Consider the following 20,125-nt stretch of genomic DNA (forward strand, 5'->3'; position numbering starts at 1 on the left):
TGGGCGAGCGGCGTGGCTTCTGTCACTGTCAGACATTAATCAGTCATGCCACCGGCGCCACGCCGCGCTTCTCCTACACATGCGTGTAGCATGTTTGTGTAGGACACAGATGAGATCCGCTGATTTGAAAATGTACCAGATGCTCCGAAGGGGCCGCCACTTGTCCGACCTCACTAATTCATTCATCGTCACCGTCATCTCTACTGTCACCATAATCACTTTTATCGCCATCACCCCGCCCCCCCCCCCCATCCGCCCCCACCCTTGTGTTTATCGTCATCACCGTGTCGTCTGGTGCCAGTAGGAGTGCGAGATGTTGCACGGGGAGTTTGAGGGCAGCGCCTGCGGCCCCCACGGCCCCTACATCCCCGATGTCCTCTTCTGGTGCGTGGTCCTCTTCTTCTCCACCGTCTTCATGTCCGCCTTCCTCAAGGAGTTCAAGACGAGACGCTACTTCCCCACCAAGGCGTGTATCACACACACACACACACACACACACCCGCCCCTCCCCCCAAGTAACGATAGTGCAAATATTCAGGAATTCAAGTTTTAAAGGATGTGCCTCTGTATTTCGCAGTAATTGAAGTACTGCTCATGTTGCAGTGGGCTGTGGTTCAGCAGTGTCATTTATAGCTGCATCCCGGCAAGAAAAAAAACAGCAACACAGAATCGCACCCCGTCTGGCTGCTCTGTGTGTGAAATTTCTATCATTTATCACAGACGACACTGTGTGGCGTGATGCTGACACACTAATCTGCTGTGGGCCGTCGCCACCTCATGGCGATGGCGGGTAGTTCAGCCGAGGGAGGGTTGCAACTTGTCTCTTGTCGCCTCCAGGTCCGGGCCATCATCAGCGACTTCGCCGTCTTCATCACCATCCTCACGATGGTTCTGGTGGATTACGCCCTGGGGATCCCTTCACCCAAACTGCAGGTCCCCAACAAGTTCAAAGTAAGAAAGACTCAGAACACGGAATCCAAAATGATTGAATTGTCATTTTCCAAATTGTAGTTTTGATGTTTAGATCCGTTTGTTTTTGTTGTTTTTTTTAAACCTGTCAATCAAAATCATATTCCCCTGCCGGGATATGAAACAATAGAAGCGTAAAAATATCTCTTTACCTTTTTTTTTTTTTGTTTGCTTGTTTTAAAGTGCGCATTTCTTTGTTTTACATGTTAAACTAATTTTGTCCTGACATTTAAAATGTTTAGAATCGACGAGCTTCGCCCACGAGTGGCTCCGAGTCGTATTCTCTAGTTTGTCATGTGACCTGAGAGGTTTTCAGGCGCTCTGCGTTCCCGCTCTTCTTCCCTCGTCCAGCCGACCAGAGACGATCGCGGCTGGGTCATCAACCCCGTGGGGCCCAACCCCTGGTGGACCACCATCATCACCTTCATCCCCGCTCTCCTCTGCACCATCCTCATCTTCATGGACCAGCAGATCACCGCCGTCATCATCAACAGGAAGGAGCACAAACTGAAGGTACTGAAGACCGGCACCAGGCCAGGTCCCTGTACTTCTGGGTCTAGGTCTAGTTCCCTGTACTTCTGGGTCTAGGTCTAGGCCCATGTACCTCTGGGTCTAGGTTTAGGTCCCTGTACCTCTGGGTCTAGGTTTAGGTCCCTGTACCTCTGGGTCCCAGTCAGTAAAAAGCCTTTCATCAAGCTTCAGTTCTTTTTTTTCTTTTTGTTTGCTCGCAACAGTGAACCGGTTCTCAGCAGCTAAAGAGCCAGGTGTTCTCTTGAGGAGTGAACGGAGAACAACAATGGAGCCGGAAGAACTTTAGTTCCGGGTAATAAACCTGAAGGATAAAAACATGAGCAAAAACAAAAAGAGAGAGAAGAAGAAGAAGAAGAAGTGCCTGTGTGTGAAGTGTGTGGATTTAGGGTTCTGTTAGGTTCCTCATCAGCTGATGCCAGAACATCTGCTGCTCTTTCTGAGGTCCTGAATTACACATAAACCTTTTCTCATCAGTCATAAAAATAAACACAGCAATCTGATTCGGGACAGAACTCTCTGTGTTCCACCTTTAGAACGTGAACAGTGACCTCTGCTGGAGAACTTTATTAACATTTCAGAGTTCCTGTGCTGTGCCGGGTGTGAAACCAATGCTAACATCGCTTGACGTCCCGCAGAAAGGCTGCGGGTACCACCTGGACCTGTTCGTGGTGGGGATCATGCTGGGCGTGTGCTCCGTCATGGGCCTGCCGTGGTTCGTGGCGGCCACCGTGCTCTCCATCTCCCACGTCAACAGCCTGAAGCTGGAGTCCGAGTGCTCGGCTCCCGGGGAACAGCCCAAGTTCCTCGGCATCCGGGAGCAACGGTTCACCGGCCTCATGATCTTCACCCTGATGGGCTGCTCGGTCTTCATGACCTCTGTGCTGAAGGTCAGCGGCGAGGGGGCGGGGTCACACCTACATTCACGTAGAGATCCTCACAAATCCGTCTCTTGTCTGTTTCCAGTTCATCCCCATGCCCGTTCTGTACGGCGTATTTCTATACATGGGCGCCTCCTCGCTCAGAGGAATCCAGGTGAGTTCAGCAGACCCATTTGACCCAAATAACCCAGAAACCCGCTGGAACTGGTCCTGAACCGGCCGACCCCGGTGTGTGTGTGCAGTTCTTTGACCGTCTGAAGCTGTTCGGCATGCCGGCCAAACACCAGCCGGACTTCATCTACCTTCGCCACGTTCCTCTGAGGAAGGTTCACCTCTTCACCATCATCCAGCTCAGCTGCTTGGTGCTGCTCTGGGTCATCAAGACTTCCAAGGCCGCCATCGTCTTTCCCATGATGGTAACGCGCTCGCGGTAGCTGCACCACCCGCCTCCCGCCACGTCCGATTGGCTCACATCTAACCGTCTCTGCCGCTTCAGGTCTTGGCGTTGGTGTTTATCCGTAAACTGCTGGATTTCATCTTCAGCAAGAGAGAACTGAGCTGGCTGGACGATCTGATGCCAGAGTGGAAGAAGAAGAAACTGGAGGACGCCGCAAAAGAGGTGAAGACGGATTTTCAAACCTTTCGAAACAAAATCCCGCCGCCACTGCCGTGTTTCAGATTGTATCTGGCGTGTGTTGTTTTTTTTTTTTCCAGGAGGAACACAGCATCATCGCCGAGGAAGAAGGAATCGTACAAGTTCCGCTGGAGGGACATTACAAGTAACCGACTCCATCTTTACTGCTTCAGTAGTGACAGTGCTGCATGTTGACAGCGCAGATCTCCTCGCCAGCGTCGACCACCTCCAAGCGGCGTCAGCTTCCTCCTCTTCTGGTTTCCCGCGGGAAATGGGGAGGCAATTAAGAAAACCCCCGTTTTAACCTAAATTTTGTTTCACCGTAAAACAAGAGAATAACGTGTGTTTGGTTTTTCTGTCTCCTCGACCGGGTGAGGAACACCCGTTTCCACGCCCATAAAGCCGATGTACGTTTTGTGTGCTGTGTTTGAAGGAGTGACCCGGCGACGGTCAACATTACCGACGAGATGTCGAAAGGATCTTTCGGTAGCGTTTGGAAGAGCGTTAACCCTGCGGAGAAGGAACCGAGCACTAAAAGGTAAACCTCCAGAACGTTCATCTCCAGAACGGAGCAGAACAGTGTCATTGATGCTTAGGAGCAAGGCGGGGCAGGGTTACATGTCAAAGAAGTCATGGAATATTTCGATGTTTCCAGGAAACTGTGGGGTTTGTACCTAAGCGCAGCCCTGCCCTGAGGGACACCCCCACAGAGTAGACTAACGTAGTATATCCTGCCTGCTTCTCTCCATCCACCCCCTCCCCCCCCCCCACACCCCCCAAGCTCCCCCTCCTAACCTCTCAGAGGCTGAGATCCCAAAGGTAAGTGGCTCCCGCTGCATGCCGCGGTGCTTGGACGGCTAGCCTCGCTCGCTGCACGGCCGTGACCCAGAGTCACGTGTTATGAATGGCGCGTCCGTTAGAGGCGGACGCTCACACGAGTGGGCATGCTGAGCGCGCATGTTTCTGCACGGACGTACGGAGTAAAGTCCACTGTGTCTTTTTCTTTCTTCCTTTCTTTCTTTCTTTCTTTCTTTCTACAACATTAAAGTGTGTCAGAAGAGTAAAGCTTGTCTGCATGATCCGGATTGTTTGACTCCTTGCCGGCGTCGTCGCGTTCCGTTTTCAAAAAAACAAAACCAAAAAAAAAAACCAAAAAACCCATAAATTAAAATTTATGAATTTCTTTTTGCTTTTTCTGTTTTGTGTTTTTTTTTTCTTTAATGATGTTACGATTGGTTTCCCCTGCAGGTTTCCCAGCGGCGGCGAAAAACGTCACAAGCGGCGGAGGCATGACAAGAGCTTGGACAGGGAGACAAGTTTGTGATGACACATACTGGCGGGCGGCGCCACCGTGCTGTCAATCAGTAGAACACATTCGAAAAAAATCAAAAACAACTACGTATATATAAATATAGATATATATATACACGTATATATATTTATATATATGTATCGTGCCACTCAACCACCTTTGTACTGTGATACACTGTGTTTTTGTCGTGTAAGTCTGTGTGTAAGTTGTGTAAAAATAATGTTAAACGCGGTATTAACACATACACAAAAAAAAAACAAAAAACGACAAAAAAAAAAAAAGACAACGCACATTTGTGTTCTTTTTCTATGTACATCAGTTACCAGCACTAGAAGGGAGCCAGAATTACAACAAACGGGCCAATTAAAATTGAATTTCAACAATTTTTAAATCTACTTTATTTGTATTTTGTATGTTTTTTATATTTTTCCAACAACTGTGAGTCCGGCTTTAGCGAAAACGTGTGGATTTCGTGTGCAGCGTTTAGCCTCGATTGACTTGATGCACCTCACGATAAGAAATTTAAGAGACTAGATATTTGCCAATATTAATCTATTTCACTGGTATCTAAAATAGTTTGCGAAACAGCAAATCAAGTATTCTTTTTTTATGATTAAATATACATTTTCTATATTCTGTATATCTAAATGTTTTTTGTGACGGTGACATATCACTCCGTATTCTTCCCCATCGTTCCCCACCACGTTTAAGGAATAGTTGGATATTTTGGGAATGACGGAAACTTATTTTTAACTTCCCACTGATTTAGATGAGAATAGCGAATGTTTGTGCACTACAGAGCCAATTTAGCATAAAAAGAATAAAAAAGCCGAAGCATAAAAATGACACGTTACGGTTTAATGTTGATTCGTAATTTCTGTACGGAGACCTCGAAGTGTCAAAAAATAAATCAGACGAGTTAATTTTTCCAAAATATCACAACTATTTCTCAACAGTGTTTTTCGGCGGGGGGAGGGAAGCTTTTTGTTTGTTTGTTTTTTTTTTAATTAAAAAAAAAATTTTCACGCTAGCATGGTGCCGCTACAGTCGGAGAATTTCCTCCATCTCCTCGGCTTTTTAAAATCCCGTTTGCAGATGCTAAACTCTGAAAAGGGGACGACTGCACGGAGAAGTTTCCCGCCCGCGTAGTCTTTGTCTTTTTTTTTTTTTTTTTTGTCAGTAGGTGTCATCCATAGACCTGTGGTCTCCTCTCCAGTTGTTAGCATCTGAAGCTAATTGTTTAAAAAAAATACATATATATATATATATATACATGCATATATATATATGTATGTATATATACATCAAATAACCTGCACAAACACACCACACTATCTCCCTGCAGGACTATGGTTACTTCTAGAGATGCAATAATACCTTTTTTTCTGGGAAGGGCAACATGTAATAAGTGGTAAAGAGTCTTAACGATGTATAATACATAGTATATTTTATTCATGTAAAATGTTACTAATATATTACTAACATGAAGTCCAGTGTTGAAGGCGACTTTTTTTCGTTGTAGATGTTCTTTTCCTATCGTCTAATTGATGGTTCTTAGTTGATTAGAGAAACTAATAAAGGGGTCAAAAATATATCAGTATCAAATCTTTTTTTGACCGCTTCCGTACGGAGGTTTGGCCTTACGTTGGGTAGTGATAGCTGTACACTTTCTGTTCGGAATAATTTAATTCATCTCGACTGAAAAAAAAAAAAAAGAAAAGAAAAGAAAGAAAAACCAACAACAACTCAGTTCATAGCTGTTGTTCAACTGTGATTTGTTTCCTGAGAGTGAGAGCGCAAAGTGAGCGAGAGCATAAATAAAGATATTCAACAACAAAACACAGCTTTGCTTCTTTTCTACTCCCTCATATTTTTGGTTAAATGTGGATTTTTCACCGTCCTGCAGTGATGCGACCATAAACCTTTGGAATTATCGATTTGTAAATAAATTCATTTTCCCAAAAGAAAATCCAAAACGTGCTTTTTTTTCCCGGCAAATTAATTCAAAAAGATATCTTTTTAACGATTTTTTTTTTGTTGTTTTTTTTGTGTGTGGGTACATCGGGATTTTTCAATTGTGGCTTTTATTTCAACATTTAATTATCCGTTAGCAACAGGGTTACACGCACACACACACACATACAGTGATGAATCATTCACGCATGCAATTTTAACCGATAAATTGATTTTTTTTTTATGAATGAAGCCCATTTTCTGAGTTTTTCTACTTTTTTTTCAGAGTATTTGGCTTGTCATTATATATAATGTTATATACATTTAGCATCAGGTTTAGGTGGCCCAGCATTATTTATTCATTTGGGGTGTGATTCAGCCCTGCTGTCCAGATTACGGGCTAATCTGAGCAGATTGGCTGCTTTAATAGTCCTGTCGTGTGAGGAATACATTGGCATAGTCTTCACACACACACACACACACACACACACACACACACACGGACTTTACGCTCCAAATAGCAAACAAAAAAGTTTCTAAGATTATGAAAAACTTTATTTTGTGCAGAGCAGAATCATTAGTATGCAGTGAAAACAAACGTTTAGTTTTTACCTGAGATTTACCTTTTTTTTTTTTCTTTCTGGAGAGTGTGTGTTCTTGTTTTCACCTTAAATACGCGTATATAAATAATTTAAATTTGTAGAAAAAAAAAAAATACCCCTGAATTCAATTCTCGTGATGCACCTGGAAATCTATGGAAGAAAAGTCTCTCTTTTTTTTGTGTGTGTATTCAAATCAAAAACAATTTTGAGATCTTATGTTGACACGACGACACGCAAAGCAGTATGGCTTCCGTTTCCTCCCGTATGCGGCGGTTCCTTGCGTCTCATTGGTCCGTTTGTCTTTTCTGACTGGAAAAAAACAAAGAAAAGAACGTTACAGCGTGACGCTTGATGAATAAACCCGGCGCACCTATCAGACTTCAGATTCACCTCTCCCCTGAGGGCTTGGAGTTCATGACCCAGAGCAAATATTCCTTGGCGGCTATGGAGTCCAGGACCTTGTTGACGTCGCTGGTGAAGCTTCCATCCACGTGCCTCCTGCTGAACTCTTCATCCAGCCTGTCGATGTCAGATTTAGTACGCAGGCACACAGTAGAAACACCCACAATGCTGCCATTTCCACTCTCCAATCACGACATCATCACAAAAACCCAGCGCGAAAAGTGATTCTTTCACAATTTAATGATTGGTTCATTCCCCGTTTGCACGGTTTTGTGTCATAATCATGTCACGCAATCGTCACGCACCGTAGGAAACATACATCCACGAACACAGCGCAAATGTTTAGGTGATTTATTTTAGCACAATCAAAAGAAACATCAAAAGGGGGGGGCAAAGAAAGTTGCAGGATGAGAGAGTAGCTCCGTCTGTCTCCCGTCACAGTGAAATCAGATACACGTGAGGCCATTAGGGTGATTGGTTTGTGGGGTTCTGTAGGAGGAGAAGGAATGAAGAGCAGCCTACTCTCTCCTGACTTGTCCAGACTTGAGCCTGGCGACAAAGTCTTTGATAGCCTGGTCCTCCAGGTAGGAGCTGACGTCGCTGGTGAAGGTTCCGTCCGCGTGGCGCTTGTCTGCAGCTCTGGAACGAAAGGTTGGTTAATAGCGTTCGTTTTACGGTTCCGTAGGCAGATTGATGGAGGATTTTAGTTCAAACTCCCCCAGCTTCCATGTTCTGGACTCCCAAGTTGATGGAAATAGACCACGTATCATTAAAGATACAAATCTGAACAGATATTTGTTTTGTTTTTTATAAATTATAAGCTAATTTATTACACTTTAACTAGCTAACGGTCAATGTCAAATAGATACATTTACTTCTTCAATTCTTCCCCACAATCGATAAAGTTCTTAGCAAGAATCCATGAGTAACAAGGACAAAATGACCAGGAAAATACATTTAAAAAAAATAAAGAAATTCTTTAAAACAATGTATCAAAAGAAAACTGACATTTCTGACGATTAAAACTATTTCCGCTGTTAATCCCTACCGTATCCATACCGACCCGGCCCCAAAAACAACAACAACAACAACAAAAAAACAACTCCTGTATTCAATAGTGTCCAGAAATCAGATATAAATTAGTATTTTGTTTCCGGTAGTTTCCCCTCATCTTCTCGTAACTCTTCTAGACTACATTTACCAACTGTAAACGTTTTAATGCCACGTTTTAACTGTTGCTACTACCGCTCGATCCATGCTGCACTTCCAAGGCTACGGCGAGCAACTGGTAGCAGCATTAAAAATAATTAAGAAAAACAGAAAACCTGTCCAGATGATCTTCATCGTACTTGTCAAAACTTTCAATTTGGAGTTTGGAATCCGACGTGAACGTTAGCTTGTTCTCATAACATGAAAAACAGATGCACAAAAGGTAATGAGTTAGCACGAGTTATGGTGATTTTTTTTCTCAAAATTTTGAAGTTTGAGTCTCAAAATTTCAAAATTGAATGCAGAAAGCTGTTTTCTTCAATTTTATACGTTTACAAGTTAAATTTTTCAAGGGCACCTCAACCCCGACCTCCTTATCCTTTCGGGCGGCGTTGTAGCACGATTGTTAGCGTTGTTGGCTCACACAGGTTCTCAGGTTCTCTGGTTTCCTCTCCCCACCAAAATGTTCTTTAAAGAGTCCTAGTCAGCACCCGCCTTGGTTCTTCAACCACCTGGTTCCTCAACCCCTGGTTCCCAGTTCCTGGACACCTGGTTCCTCGACTCTAACCCTCATCCACTCACAATGGACCCCTTCCCTTCATCATCGCTACAATCCTTGCTAGTCTCAATAAAAACCACTTCCAGCGAACTATCGACGCATCATTTGTGAGTGAGCCAGGAAGTGAAGGCCAATAAAAATGGTGAAAGAAGGCGAATGAATCCCACACTGACCCGCTCCTCTTGCTGTTCATCAGCCACCGCACGAAGTCCTGCGCCTTCCTGTCTTCCAGGTATTTGCTGTAGTCGTTGGAGAAAGTCCCCTCGGAGTGTCTCTTCATGTTCGGCAGCTCCCTCAGCTCGTCCACTAATGTGTCTTCTGCCTGGAAACTAAAGGAGGACACAAGCGGGAAAAGAAAAAAAAAAATCACGCTTTATTTGTGACCACATTCTTTCAGCGGCTTGTCCCCATCACACATGGAGGGAACCGCCTCGTCAGCTGAGGAGTGATGTTTAGGTGACGGCACCTTGAGCTGCTGCCGGCCTCCTGCAGAGGAAGCTGCCAGCTGCTCTGGACGAAGAAGAGGACCAGTAGGATTCCAGCCAGGGATCTCATACTTTTCATGGTGGCGACCTGCACGGGACACAGAGACAGAGCTTGCGGTTTGGATCGGAGAGCCACACACTCTTAGCCCCATCCATCAACTTACCTTTTCTGTTTTATCTTTTCTCCAAAGAACGCTGTAAGTTCCTACGCTTGCTCCCGGTATCTGACCCGCCTCTCTGTCTATGTGCTCTTATACCCTTCGAGCAGTTACGTGTTACTTTCAACCCATTAGGTCAGGGCCGAGTGTTCGCCCAGAAAAAGGAAAGACTCAAGTCATGCGTGATGCCAGCTTTTACTTAGGTGTTAAGCTCAAACAAACACCGCTCATCCTGGCAAACAAGATCGGAGGAGAGACGCTTTTAAGCGCTACCGTGTCATCATGAATGGACCCGATTTACACCGGGAGGGTGAGTCAGTATTTGGACGAGTTCTGATCAAAGTCAAAGACTGGAAACACGTTAACGGTTACACCTGCTTGACAAATGAACCATCAAGCAATAACACGCCAAACTATTTAGTCCAAGATAGAATAAACTGTACATCATCAGACAGTTTAGAGATTTATTTCTGGATAAGCAGGGCATCTTCTACCTGTAGGTAATGCCATGTTTCTTCATGCTACTTTGTACAGCTTCCTCATTTACATGTATTCTGCATATTTGTAAAGTTTATTGGTTAATAATTTCAGATATTTTGGTGTTTTCTATCTATAACACCATTCTTCCTGGTATAAGAAGAAAAAAACTAATTCAAACAGCTGCTTGTTTGCTAACAGCTCTTCCACCGGCATGCTAACGGACTCACAACGCTAACGGCCACATGCTTCACGAACACATGTCACTGCTGATGCGAGCTAATTAACACAAACCAGAGATGAAGTTGATGGGTTTTTTTTTCATTAAGGCAAAAAAAAAAAAAAAAAAGTAGTTGCGCGTTTTAAATTCCGACCAATGATGGAAGAACAAGAGGGATCATCAGGACATGTTAGCTACAAATTAGCAATGGTAAATGACAACAGGTTTGATAGGTACTAGCTAATAGTTATTAGTTATTATGCTGTTAGCCATTCATTCCTCCATCTTTTATCTTTAACATTTTGTCACAATCTTACTGAATATTAAATTTAATACAAACGAAAACTACTGAAACCTGAAAAAAATAGTAATAATAATCATTTATAATTTTTTGGAATATCAGTGAAGTTAATTTCCTGACAACAGTTAAACTGTTCGCTATCCTGAATTATAAAAAAAAAAATAAAATAAATGATGTTATTTAATAAAATATTGAAAACAGCCAAAACTGAGCAAATGTTCAGATTTTTTTTTTATTGAGAAAAACAAAGCATATATCGAGATACACAGAATGTAGAATTTACAAAATGCTGTTAAATTACTGTGATTATATTCTCTTATATGTCTGTACATAATTTAACAAGACACTGTCAACAAAAAAAACTCCATTTTTTTAAACTCGTGCACTAGTTCATATAAAAGTGACATTCAAGACTTGAATTTTTAAGAATAAATCACATTTGTTGAGTAGTTGAGTCAAAAATGACATTGAAACAGTTTCTTGAAGGCAAACAAAAATCGATGAATCAGCACATTAATTGGAAGTTTTGCAATCATAAAACCAAACAGTTAAAAAGCGAGTTATGTGATCAAATAATGTTTTATTTTTTCACAAGGCAACAACCAGATGACGGCTTTATGGAGTCAAGCGAAGCATCTCTGGAGGAAGTGGCTCATGTGAGTGTGGACATGTTGATAGGCTGAACCGCCCAGAGCGTGGTCCTTGTCGGTGTACCACTGCGAGAACGTCACAAAATATTTATGGAATGTTTCTCTCTTTACACACACACACACACATATATATATATATATATATATAAAATGTATGAATTTTTTTGGCGACTCACCATTGCTTCAAAGTCCACCTGCTCATCAACCAGAGCCTCAGAGATCTCGGCCGCCTGCTGGAAATGAACGTTGTCTAGAAAACAGTATAAGGAAATGCTTCAGTTCAAATAAAATAGAGTTATCATGCGTTAAAAGAGACGTATGAACTTCAGCCTTAAACATCCGAGGTATAAATTAGCAATACCACAGACACAATGGAAGCTCCACTAGGATCTTTTGTCATGGCGGATACAAATATTCCCTAAATAACTCCCTAACGAACACCAGAATGTGCAGCAGGGGACGGGGGTTCGGGTCCTGTCAGCTGTGTATTTCACAACTTGAACAACGATGTGTTCGTGTCTGACTGTTTTCTGTGAATTCTTTTAAATACCTAAAATCAAACATGGAAAAAAAAAACTCGCGTGACCTCCACTTGCACCATTACATTGATGATTTCTTCTGCCTGCATCAAAACAATCCTAATATCCCTTCCCTCGGTGTGGTCCCTGGGGTGCTGGACTATTGTGTAATCAGCAGCAGTTAGCGCTCTTGCCGAGGTTGAGAGGTGAACAAAGACGTCCCTGTCATAGCTGTCCGCTACGCCTGCAGCTTTTCTTATCTGAACACAAAAACAGGAAAAAGAGGAAACAGCCAGCAGCGCCGCGCCCCCTTGTCCTTTTTGACGTCTGCATTTCGTTTTATACGTCACGTGGGATTAAAGCCCAACGTTACCTCCCCTGGAACCTGCAGTCCCCGTCAGATTCAGACTCCCCACAACTCACCGTCGGCTGTTCCATGAATCAGAAGATACTGAACCGAGTGGAAATTCTTGGCTCTCTCAGTAACTGTTGAGTTCTGCACAAAATCACATTTTTATTGTTTTTGTTATTTATTCATTCGTTTTTGGGGTCTTTTTAGCGATGCAACATAGGTGCTGCTGCTGCTGTGGGTGACGCTCACCATGTAAGCGAGGAGATTGTCAGAAGGCTCGGTCATGTATCGCTCCGTGTAGATGGAATCTGGAATGTTACGCACGCCCCATGTCCTTATTAAGACGTAAATGTTGCAGATTTGTTGCAGAAATGGTCAAAAAAAAATAAAAAAATACCGTAATATCTCCATTCGGAGACTGGAGCAACTGCCATTCCACATTTGAAGACTCCGCTACCGGATCCCAAAGCCATCGATGTTACATAGCCACCGTAGGACTGTAACGAACAAACAGCTCATTAATTCACCTTTTGCGTAAGCGAACAAACTGTGTTGACGTCCACAAAACCAACTGAATCCTTCCAAGTTCGACAGGCACGACTCTGTCTGCTCCAAGGTAGGCCAAGTTTATTAGTTTCATTAACCTAAACCAATGTTATGCTGTTGTGTGATCAGTGGTGTAATCTATATCATAGCAAAGCCTAGCCAGGTAACGTTAGCTTTCGCTAGCTAGCAGGCTAGCCATTTGCTGCAGGCTAGCTAATGTTACTTTACACAAACGGTTGATGATAACAATGTGCATTAGCCCACTTTGTAGCTAGTCTAAATGTCCGCTTTGTCAGCTGTAAACATGATTGATAATCTTGACCAAAGCAACGTAACGTTAGCTAATTTGCTGCTCGAGAAGCTTTAGCCTATGTTGTTCATCAGTCGAGCTGTCAAGTTGGAGGCAACGTAACTTAATGTTGTTTGATTGAAGGCAAACATTTATAAGGGTTTGATTTGGGTTTGGGGAGAGGAATAAATCTTACATCTCCTCTCAACCTCTCCGGGTAACGTGTTGAACGTTACTATGTGGGGGGCGGGGCTTCAGCAAGAGGTGAATTAACCTCATATCCGTTCTAAGGTAACGGTTGGAACGAACTGTCAACTAAGTAAAACATGAGATATTTATAGGTTTATTCATTGTTAACAAAGCTCAGCGCTGCTTACCCAACCCCAGATAGCGACTCTGTCTTTGTCAATGAATCCCATCTTGATGAATTCCCTACAATATGAGAGAAAAGTATGTTTCTGTTTGTTCGTTGTGTCTTTTCTTTAGGATTATCTGAACAAGCTGGAACACGTTCCCTAGGACGCGTGTCACCCATCAGTGACAATCTCGAACTCTGATCAGTCAAACAAGTCAAATCCAGTTTCATCAAGTCTTCCCGGCGCCGTTCGTTACGGTGCAACCACTCCTCCTTACCTGGCCGCTGTTATCTGATCTTCCACCTCGTAGGTTCCCAGGCGTTTATAGATTTCGTGCATTAACTTGTCGCCTTGGAAACCACTTCCTCTCCCATCAAAGCTGGCCACGATGATCCTCTCGGTACTGGCCAGGTAGGTGGACCAGCTCACCCTGTAGATGAAGTCTGCTTTCTGACTGCAGGGACCAGCATACCTGGAAGGTCCAGAACAGATGACAAAGTAGCTCTTAAAAAAAACCAAGAAAACCCTTTTCATTATTGATTTGTATTGATTTCCGATCAGGTCTTACACATCTATTAGCAGGGGGTACTTCTTGGATTTGTCAAAACCTGGAGGTAGAAACATCTGGTACCAGAGTTCTGTCAAAAACAAAGAGCGTAAAAAGGATTGAGTTTTGCAAAGGCGGAGCAGCAGCAGCAACGCAGCTTCATAATGAACTGTAATTTGTTAATTTAAACTCAGTTTCTTGATTTTGACTCAGCTTAACACCTGAGGTTTTAGCTTAAATGCACGTTAAAGATAAAAGGAAATGACAGCATTATGCTAGTCAAGCTAATGTTAGCAACTGTTACGACTAGCAATTTCCTTTTGCCTGGAAGTGCTGAGTTTTAGTTTCAGATATTTAATTTTAGACTCTTTCAGTAAAATTTGCCGTCATTTTTGTGTTCCTCGTGTTCTCTGTCGCCGTGTTAAGGGGTTGACTGGAAATGATGTCACTTCCTCTTTTATTTTCACATGCACTTCTCTCTTGACCGGAAACGAAAGGAGAAAAAAAGATGCGTCACACTTCTCGTGGTGTTTTTTTCCGCGCCGCTTTTTTTTTCCTCCTTTTGTTTCCAGTCACTCGCCTTGTCAGTCACGCCACAAACAGTTTTTAAGCCAATCGGCTCCTTTGCCGCCATTTATTTTGAATAACACTTCCAGCCTGTTTCTGCTTCTTTTACAGGAATAAATGAATTTTATTTTAGTTTATACAGGCGGGTAAAGACGTCTATCGTGTCTGATGTCACGTGTTCCTCAATGAAAGAGTTTGAACGGCTGAAAGTTGCGGTTATTTTGTTTTTTCCCCGTCCTGAAGCAGCCGTCCGAACAACTGAAACATCAAGTTTCAGAAAAAAAAAAAAAAAAATACAGATTCTCCCGTTTACGGAAGTGAGACCATCGACGAGGCACCTGGCTGTGAGAAGTAACTCGCAACTGTAACTTCAAATAAAAGTATTTTACTTCAAAAATTAAGACTAAAGCAACAAATACTTAGGAGAAAATGGAACATTTAGCATTTATAGACTATAACTGGTTTATTACGTTGAACCGACAAATGTGCAAACACCTCAAACATAATCAGAGTGCAGTTATGCGACAGAAATGCTTAAAGTATCAATACCTCAAACATGTACTTAACTAACGTAGTTCAAAATGAAATAGGAAGTACTTGACTTACTATATCCTGCAACTTTGATGGTGTCCCTGAGCATGGTGGGCATTTGGATACCAGATATCAGGCTGCTGAACTGACTGTTATCCTCTAAATGTTTGAGCTCTAAATGGAGACAAATGTGAAGACATATAAAATGTGTCCATCTGTAGGGGGAAAACTCGTCCAACATACATGATATTTAATTACAAAAACTCTGTTACCTTCATTATTCTCGGTTTTCATGAGAGAATGGTACGGAATCCCAGGACCTTTGTGCAAAAATGACGATAATGTATGTATGTATGTGTATATATATATATTTAAATATACATATATATGAAATAGTACTGCAAGTGCAAGGAACATAGTAGAACACTGACCGCTGCAGCTCATGCGGTAGTAGGACGCGTTGTCGCTGAAGTAAGCTGAGTTATACAGACAGTTTTTATCTAATCCACATGTGAGACAGGTGGTTGCTTCCTCGGTCCATCTGAGACACACACACACACACACACACACACACACACACACATTGAAATATACTCTTTAAACATTAAAAATGTAGGTGCGGGACACAAATATGCCACGATATTCATCGCATTTGCTACACTTTAAGTCCTGATACCAAGACCGTGTGATAAATAAAGCCTATATTTATTCTAAATACGTAAATCACACAGTCATTTTTTATGTTTTTGTACGGAAGCCTGCAGGTGACAGGAAGGGAACAACACCAACAAAAACAAACCTGTACTTTTGCAATATCTTGCAAAACAAAAAAAACGCAGTAGGAGAAATTGATCAACTTTTATTTTGAGTTTTAACTGAAATTTGAAGTTCTCCACAAGTTTTATCTTATTCCTTCTTCTCCCCTCCATCTCTCTCTCTGTCCACTGTGGGGCGCTGTAACTGTGTATATGCATTTGTTTTTTGCTGAAAATTAAAATGCAAAATCATGATTATCACTAAAACGAGTCACAAAAGATCCGTGGACGTCAGTTTATCTGTCAAAATATGATTTTTATTCTTCTTTTTCAAGCTTTAAAATAATTTTAAACAAAAAAAAGCCCCGAGGAAGCAAACAGGCCTTACTTGTAAACGTTCCTTCCTCCTGGTTTACCGCCATCTTGGTTGCTTGAGTAGTACCTGCGAAGACGTGAACGAGAGTCATGAGCGTCTGCTGTCCGTGGCGGACGTGAAGGTGACGGGTCGGATCGAACAGCTTACACGCCGTCCGCAGACACTTTCAGGATGTCGATGACCTCCCATTCGCCGGTGGTGACCGCCGTCGCCATGCCCTGCAATGAGTACTATCTACTGTGAGGGGAGGTGCTAGTGGAGTGCTAGCTAGCTAGCTGCTGCTGCTGCCCAGGCCCCACCTACCCCTGCCACACGGTGCATGTGCTTGTATCCCTTGGTGTCACTCATCAGTAAGAAAAAACTGTTGTCAGGAGCAAAAACTGGTTCTGGTGGAGAGAACTAGGAAGAGCAGGTGTATTAGTACCTTCCAGAAGTACTACGAACTGTACTACTGAAGGTTATACAGTCAACCAATGAACAAAAAAAAACAGATATTGTTCAGTTTCATTACTATGTATAAAAAAAAAAAAAACATCATTCAATTCTCAATAGCTGTCACTTTTTTTTACACTGCTATGCTGGATTATTTCCAGAGATTATCAGAGATTATCAGAGAAAAAGAAGAGGAGGTGGAGGAGGGAGGGAGGGAGGGAGGGGACAGCTTCATACCCGTCCGATCCAACCGTGAGCGCTACTTATTGCCAGTTTCTGTAAAAAAAAAAAAATAAATAAATAAATAAATAATCTTGTGTACAACTTTAATTAGCATTCAATATTCCAGGAAATATCGTAATCTGAGGAAAAATCCAAGAGATTTACCACTTGAATTCATATTTCCGTCACTGGCGTATTTAATTAAAATGCCCGAATTCATCGCAGCGCCACGAAGGTTCCTCTGGCCAATTACCTTCGCGATTTTGGTTTTTTGGGGAATTCGTGTATTTTAGCAGGATTATGTCACAATTATGCAGTTTTCACAAAACTTGTGAGTAGATTTGGAGTTGCAGCCGTTTGCCCGAGCAAGAACTTGGGTTCAGTATCTCGACGGTACGGGTGAACGCAGTTTTTGCGGACCGCTCAGCCGCAGAGGCTCTTATGTTTCTTTTATAATTTTCTCCTGGGTTGTAAGACGCGCGCAGGTTTGTCGCTGCCGTTGAGCGGAGAGAGAAGTTTCATATTCCATGTTTGAAATATCAAAAACACTGATACTGCAGTAGCGTCGTACCTCGCCTGGGACCCAGCCCAGTTCCCCGAAGTCGTAGATCTGGAGGATGAGGTCGGTTTGGAGCCTCTTCAGCCACTGGACGGCCAGACGTTCATCAGTCACCCACGTGACGCTGGCTAGGTAGTGCTCACTGAGGACGCCATATATATATATATATATATATGTATATATATTTGTACACAATGACAGTTCATCTGCCACACATTTTAAAAAGCGAATCTCATCACCTAGAACCGAATGAGTCCGGAACAACCACCTCGGTAATCTTTGTGGTGTTGTCAGTGTCCACGACAAACAGTTTCACCACAGGGTTGGGAGTTCCTGGCTGCGCGGGGGAAAGCGAATATGGCGTCATATTCATTTTTTGATGATCAGCTCGTATCACGACTGACACCCACCTTGGGGTAGGGGATGGACACGGTGCTGGGGTACTGATCGGCCCCGTACCAGGAGTACGCGATGGTTTGGACCTCGGTGTCGTTGAACTCAACGTAAGCGACGTACTTTCCGCCCGGTGACCACCAGAGACCCTGATTGGATGAGAACATTTCCTCTGATGGGGAGGAGGGGGTGGGGGTTAGGAGGTCCCATAGTGGATCGGTTTCTTGTTTAATTCTTAAAAAAATAAAAGATCAGTTTTCTTCGTCCCTCACCCTCGTAAACCCAGTCTGGAATCCCATTGAAAATCTGATTCTGCTTGCCGTTGAAAGTGACTCGCTGGGGCGGCGCTTGAGGGCTGGTCTTTACATACACGTCGTTCTGCCAAACAAAAGCCTGAACACACACACACACACACACACGCAATACAAATATATGAAGGCAAGTAATAAAAAAGAAAGGTTCATGTCTCAGAGTGGGATCATCCGTCATCAACCTCAAACTGGGACTGACACTTCAGCTTTTGTGTGTGTGTGTGTGTGTGTGCAAACTCACCAGTTTGTTCCCTTCAGGCGCCCAAGAAAAGTACTGGACTTCATGAGGAATGTCAGACGGCGTTACAGATTTACTGAAACGGAGCGGAGGGGACAGTGAACCGTTTGCAGACGTAAAACCAAACTCAGAAATCGGTTTGGATACTTACTTTAGTACCAGATCATAAAGGGAATAAGAAGCTGTGAACGAATGTCTCCACAGCTGATAGGGGGCGACAAAGAGTGTGTCAATACTTCAGAAGCGCGTGAGATTTGCTCGCCGGTGCGACCGGAAGCCGGGCCCACCTTGGAGTAGTTGCTCAAGAACGCCACGTATCTGCGGTCGGCCGCCAGCTGGTAATCAAACACTTTGTTTTCATCCTGGTGGAGTTAAAAAAAAAAAACAAGTTTGTTAGCTTTATTCTGGCGAACGGGCGTCGCGTTGAACGCGAGGCGAGCGACTCACCAACACGTCTCTGCTCAGGAACTCCGAGGACTCTCCAGAGACCACGTTGTGAAGGCGGACCGAGCCCTGGGTCTTGTGCAGATACTCATGATCTACGGAACAGAACCAAATTAGCAGGAACGCCTACAGGCGTTACATAAAGTCGCTTTAATATCTGAAATTCTACAAATTAATATTTCAGGACGTTAACAACCAAAAACTTCTGTCCTGTTTTGTTGTTTCCCACCTTTATTTGTATTTGTGTCTCGTGTATTTAAAAAAACAAACAAAAAAAACTACAAATGGAAATTAGCTTAGCTTTTCTGCTAAATCCGGTGCAATGTCTTTTTATTTTTATTTTTTGGTTAACTTCAGCCAAAAAAAATATTCACCAACAGCAAACACACACTCCTTTCTGCACAAAAAACAAAAATGTAATCAAATTCAATTCAAATCCAGCCGTCTCCCTGGTGTTACACTCTAGCCTCTCCCCGTCGAAACAGTTCCAGGTAGGAACCAAAAGTCTCTGCTCAAGTGGCGCGACTGGAATGTGACGCGACATACAAATCATAATCGATGATAATGTTTAAATAAACACATTCAATCAATCCTGATGGGCCAATAATGAGAAAAGCGAATGCGGTTTGTTGAAGTGAGGCGTAACTCGTGGCGGCATCACGGTGATGTCACGATCTTCCGCGGCGTGTTGTGAATTATGATGGAGAATTCACGTCTCCTCGTCCCGCAGGAATTCATCATAAACTGGAGGAGTTTATTTTTGGCAGGATGAAGGGTTTTGGGATCCAGGAACGACGAGAGGGACTAAAACTTTCCGAGAACAGTGGAAGAGTTCTCGTGAGTCACGACCCTGTCGGACGCTCGTGAAGGCGCCGTGGAGCGCCTCTGGTGATTGATTGACAGTTTGACCCGTTTTTATGAAGCAGCGATGGCGGCGTGTTGCACAGGACAGTCAAGCTGAACTTGATTGCCCCCCCCCCCCCCCGCGTCACTCTTTATTACACGGATGTTACCGTTTTATTATCGTACGATAAACTTACTTCCTCACGCGCTGATCTCATCCTTTCCTTCACTACCGAGGGACATCGGCTGTCTTTTAGTGTCGCTGCTGATCTCAGCCCACAACTGAAGAGTATTGTATTAGTAATTGTAGGATATTTGTACTATATTGATATTTATATGGAGTACAAAAAAACTTCACTCTGCTTATTTACTCCTTTACTCACATTTGTGTACTTCTTTGTTTAAATAAACTGCACGTGTTTCACGACTGTTTTATTTGAAACTCTGTGTGTGTGTGTGTGTGTGTGTGTGTGTGTGTGTGTGTGTGTGTGTGTGTGTGTGTGTGT

At 43.2% G+C, this 20,125-nt stretch overlaps 3 protein-coding genes and 1 long non-coding RNA gene across 9 annotated transcripts in view; 2 read left to right on the plus strand and 2 right to left on the minus strand.

The window, feature by feature from the left end:
* Positions 1-5,855, plus strand: part of LOC147272438 (sodium-driven chloride bicarbonate exchanger-like) — a 47,169-nt gene extending 41,314 nt beyond the window's left edge. For all 5 annotated transcript variants that reach the window (XM_086217041.1, XM_086217206.1, XM_086217280.1 and 2 more), the window contains 10 exons: positions 305-466; positions 838-951; positions 1,321-1,482; positions 2,136-2,387; positions 2,464-2,532; positions 2,621-2,794; positions 2,875-2,997; positions 3,093-3,157; positions 3,446-3,550; positions 4,261-5,855. In XM_086217041.1, the coding sequence (XP_086073167.1) occupies positions 305-466; positions 838-951; positions 1,321-1,482; positions 2,136-2,387; positions 2,464-2,532; positions 2,621-2,794; positions 2,875-2,997; positions 3,093-3,157; positions 3,446-3,550; positions 4,261-4,336 (1,302 nt within the window). In that variant the 3' untranslated portion in view covers positions 4,337-5,855. The remainder of the gene's footprint in view (positions 1-304; positions 467-837; positions 952-1,320; positions 1,483-2,135; positions 2,388-2,463; positions 2,533-2,620; positions 2,795-2,874; positions 2,998-3,092; positions 3,158-3,445; positions 3,551-4,260) is intronic.
* Positions 5,856-6,887: 1,032 nt separating this feature from the next.
* On the minus strand, positions 6,888-10,443 carry LOC147272439 (glucagon-1-like). Its single transcript, XM_086217672.1, has 6 exons — positions 9,699-10,443; positions 9,516-9,622; positions 9,223-9,378; positions 7,804-7,920; positions 7,270-7,398; positions 6,888-7,188 (listed from the first exon to the last, which is right to left on the minus strand). Exons 2-6 carry the CDS (start codon positions 9,611-9,613, stop codon positions 7,164-7,166), a joined length of 525 nt encoding a protein of 174 aa, XP_086073798.1. The 5' UTR covers positions 9,614-9,622; positions 9,699-10,443; the 3' UTR covers positions 6,888-7,163.
* Positions 10,444-10,826: 383 nt separating this feature from the next.
* The window catches only part of LOC147272440 (dipeptidyl peptidase 4-like), a 10,401-nt gene continuing 1,102 nt past the window's right edge, over positions 10,827-20,125 (minus strand). For both annotated transcript variants that reach the window (XM_086217468.1, XM_086217552.1), the window contains 23 exons: positions 18,780-18,871; positions 18,620-18,694; positions 18,484-18,536; positions 18,336-18,408; positions 18,056-18,176; positions 17,801-17,955; positions 17,630-17,727; positions 17,403-17,532; positions 16,847-16,885; positions 16,481-16,576; positions 16,325-16,395; positions 16,190-16,243; positions 15,478-15,587; positions 15,319-15,366; positions 15,122-15,220; positions 13,970-14,039; positions 13,679-13,873; positions 13,423-13,477; positions 12,608-12,707; positions 12,460-12,518; positions 12,282-12,354; positions 11,517-11,590; positions 10,827-11,406 (listed from right to left, as the gene is read on the minus strand). In XM_086217468.1, the coding sequence (XP_086073594.1) occupies positions 11,314-11,406; positions 11,517-11,590; positions 12,282-12,354; positions 12,460-12,518; positions 12,608-12,707; positions 13,423-13,477; positions 13,679-13,873; positions 13,970-14,039; positions 15,122-15,220; positions 15,319-15,366; positions 15,478-15,587; positions 16,190-16,243; positions 16,325-16,395; positions 16,481-16,576; positions 16,847-16,885; positions 17,403-17,532; positions 17,630-17,727; positions 17,801-17,955; positions 18,056-18,176; positions 18,336-18,408; positions 18,484-18,536; positions 18,620-18,694; positions 18,780-18,871 (2,033 nt within the window). In that variant the 3' untranslated portion in view covers positions 10,827-11,313. The remainder of the gene's footprint in view (positions 11,407-11,516; positions 11,591-12,281; positions 12,355-12,459; positions 12,519-12,607; positions 12,708-13,422; positions 13,478-13,678; positions 13,874-13,969; positions 14,040-15,121; positions 15,221-15,318; positions 15,367-15,477; positions 15,588-16,189; positions 16,244-16,324; positions 16,396-16,480; positions 16,577-16,846; positions 16,886-17,402; positions 17,533-17,629; positions 17,728-17,800; positions 17,956-18,055; positions 18,177-18,335; positions 18,409-18,483; positions 18,537-18,619; positions 18,695-18,779; positions 18,872-20,125) is intronic.
* LOC147272441 (uncharacterized) overlaps positions 11,988-20,125 on the plus strand; it is an 8,257-nt gene continuing 119 nt past the window's right edge. The window contains exons 1-2 of the long non-coding RNA XR_015118499.1: positions 11,988-12,826; positions 13,532-13,812. This is a non-coding gene — a long non-coding RNA (uncharacterized LOC147272441). The remainder of the gene's footprint in view (positions 12,827-13,531; positions 13,813-20,125) is intronic.

The sequence above is a fragment of the Aulostomus chinensis genome, chromosome 1 (genome assembly GCF_037954235.1).
Source record: "Aulostomus chinensis isolate RoL2024-O1b breed Wild chromosome 1, RoL_Achi_v1.0, whole genome shotgun sequence".
Taxonomy (NCBI): Eukaryota; Metazoa; Chordata; class Actinopteri; order Syngnathiformes; family Aulostomidae; genus Aulostomus; species Aulostomus chinensis.

Excerpts from the sequence above, each read along its gene's own strand:
- LOC147272439 (XM_086217672.1), bottom strand. The coding sequence starts at position 9,613 with ATGAAAAGTATGAGATCCCTGGCTGGAATCCTACTGGTCCTCTTCTTC. Across the intron at positions 9,379-9,515 it reads GAGGCCGGCAGCAGCTCAAG|TTTCCAGGCAGAAGACACAT; the intron begins GTGCCGTCACCT and ends GTCCTCCTTTAG. Across the intron at positions 7,189-7,269 it reads TCCAAGCCCTCAGGGGAGAG|TCAGAAAAGACAAACGGACC; the intron begins GTGAATCTGAAG and ends GTTTTTTTCCAG.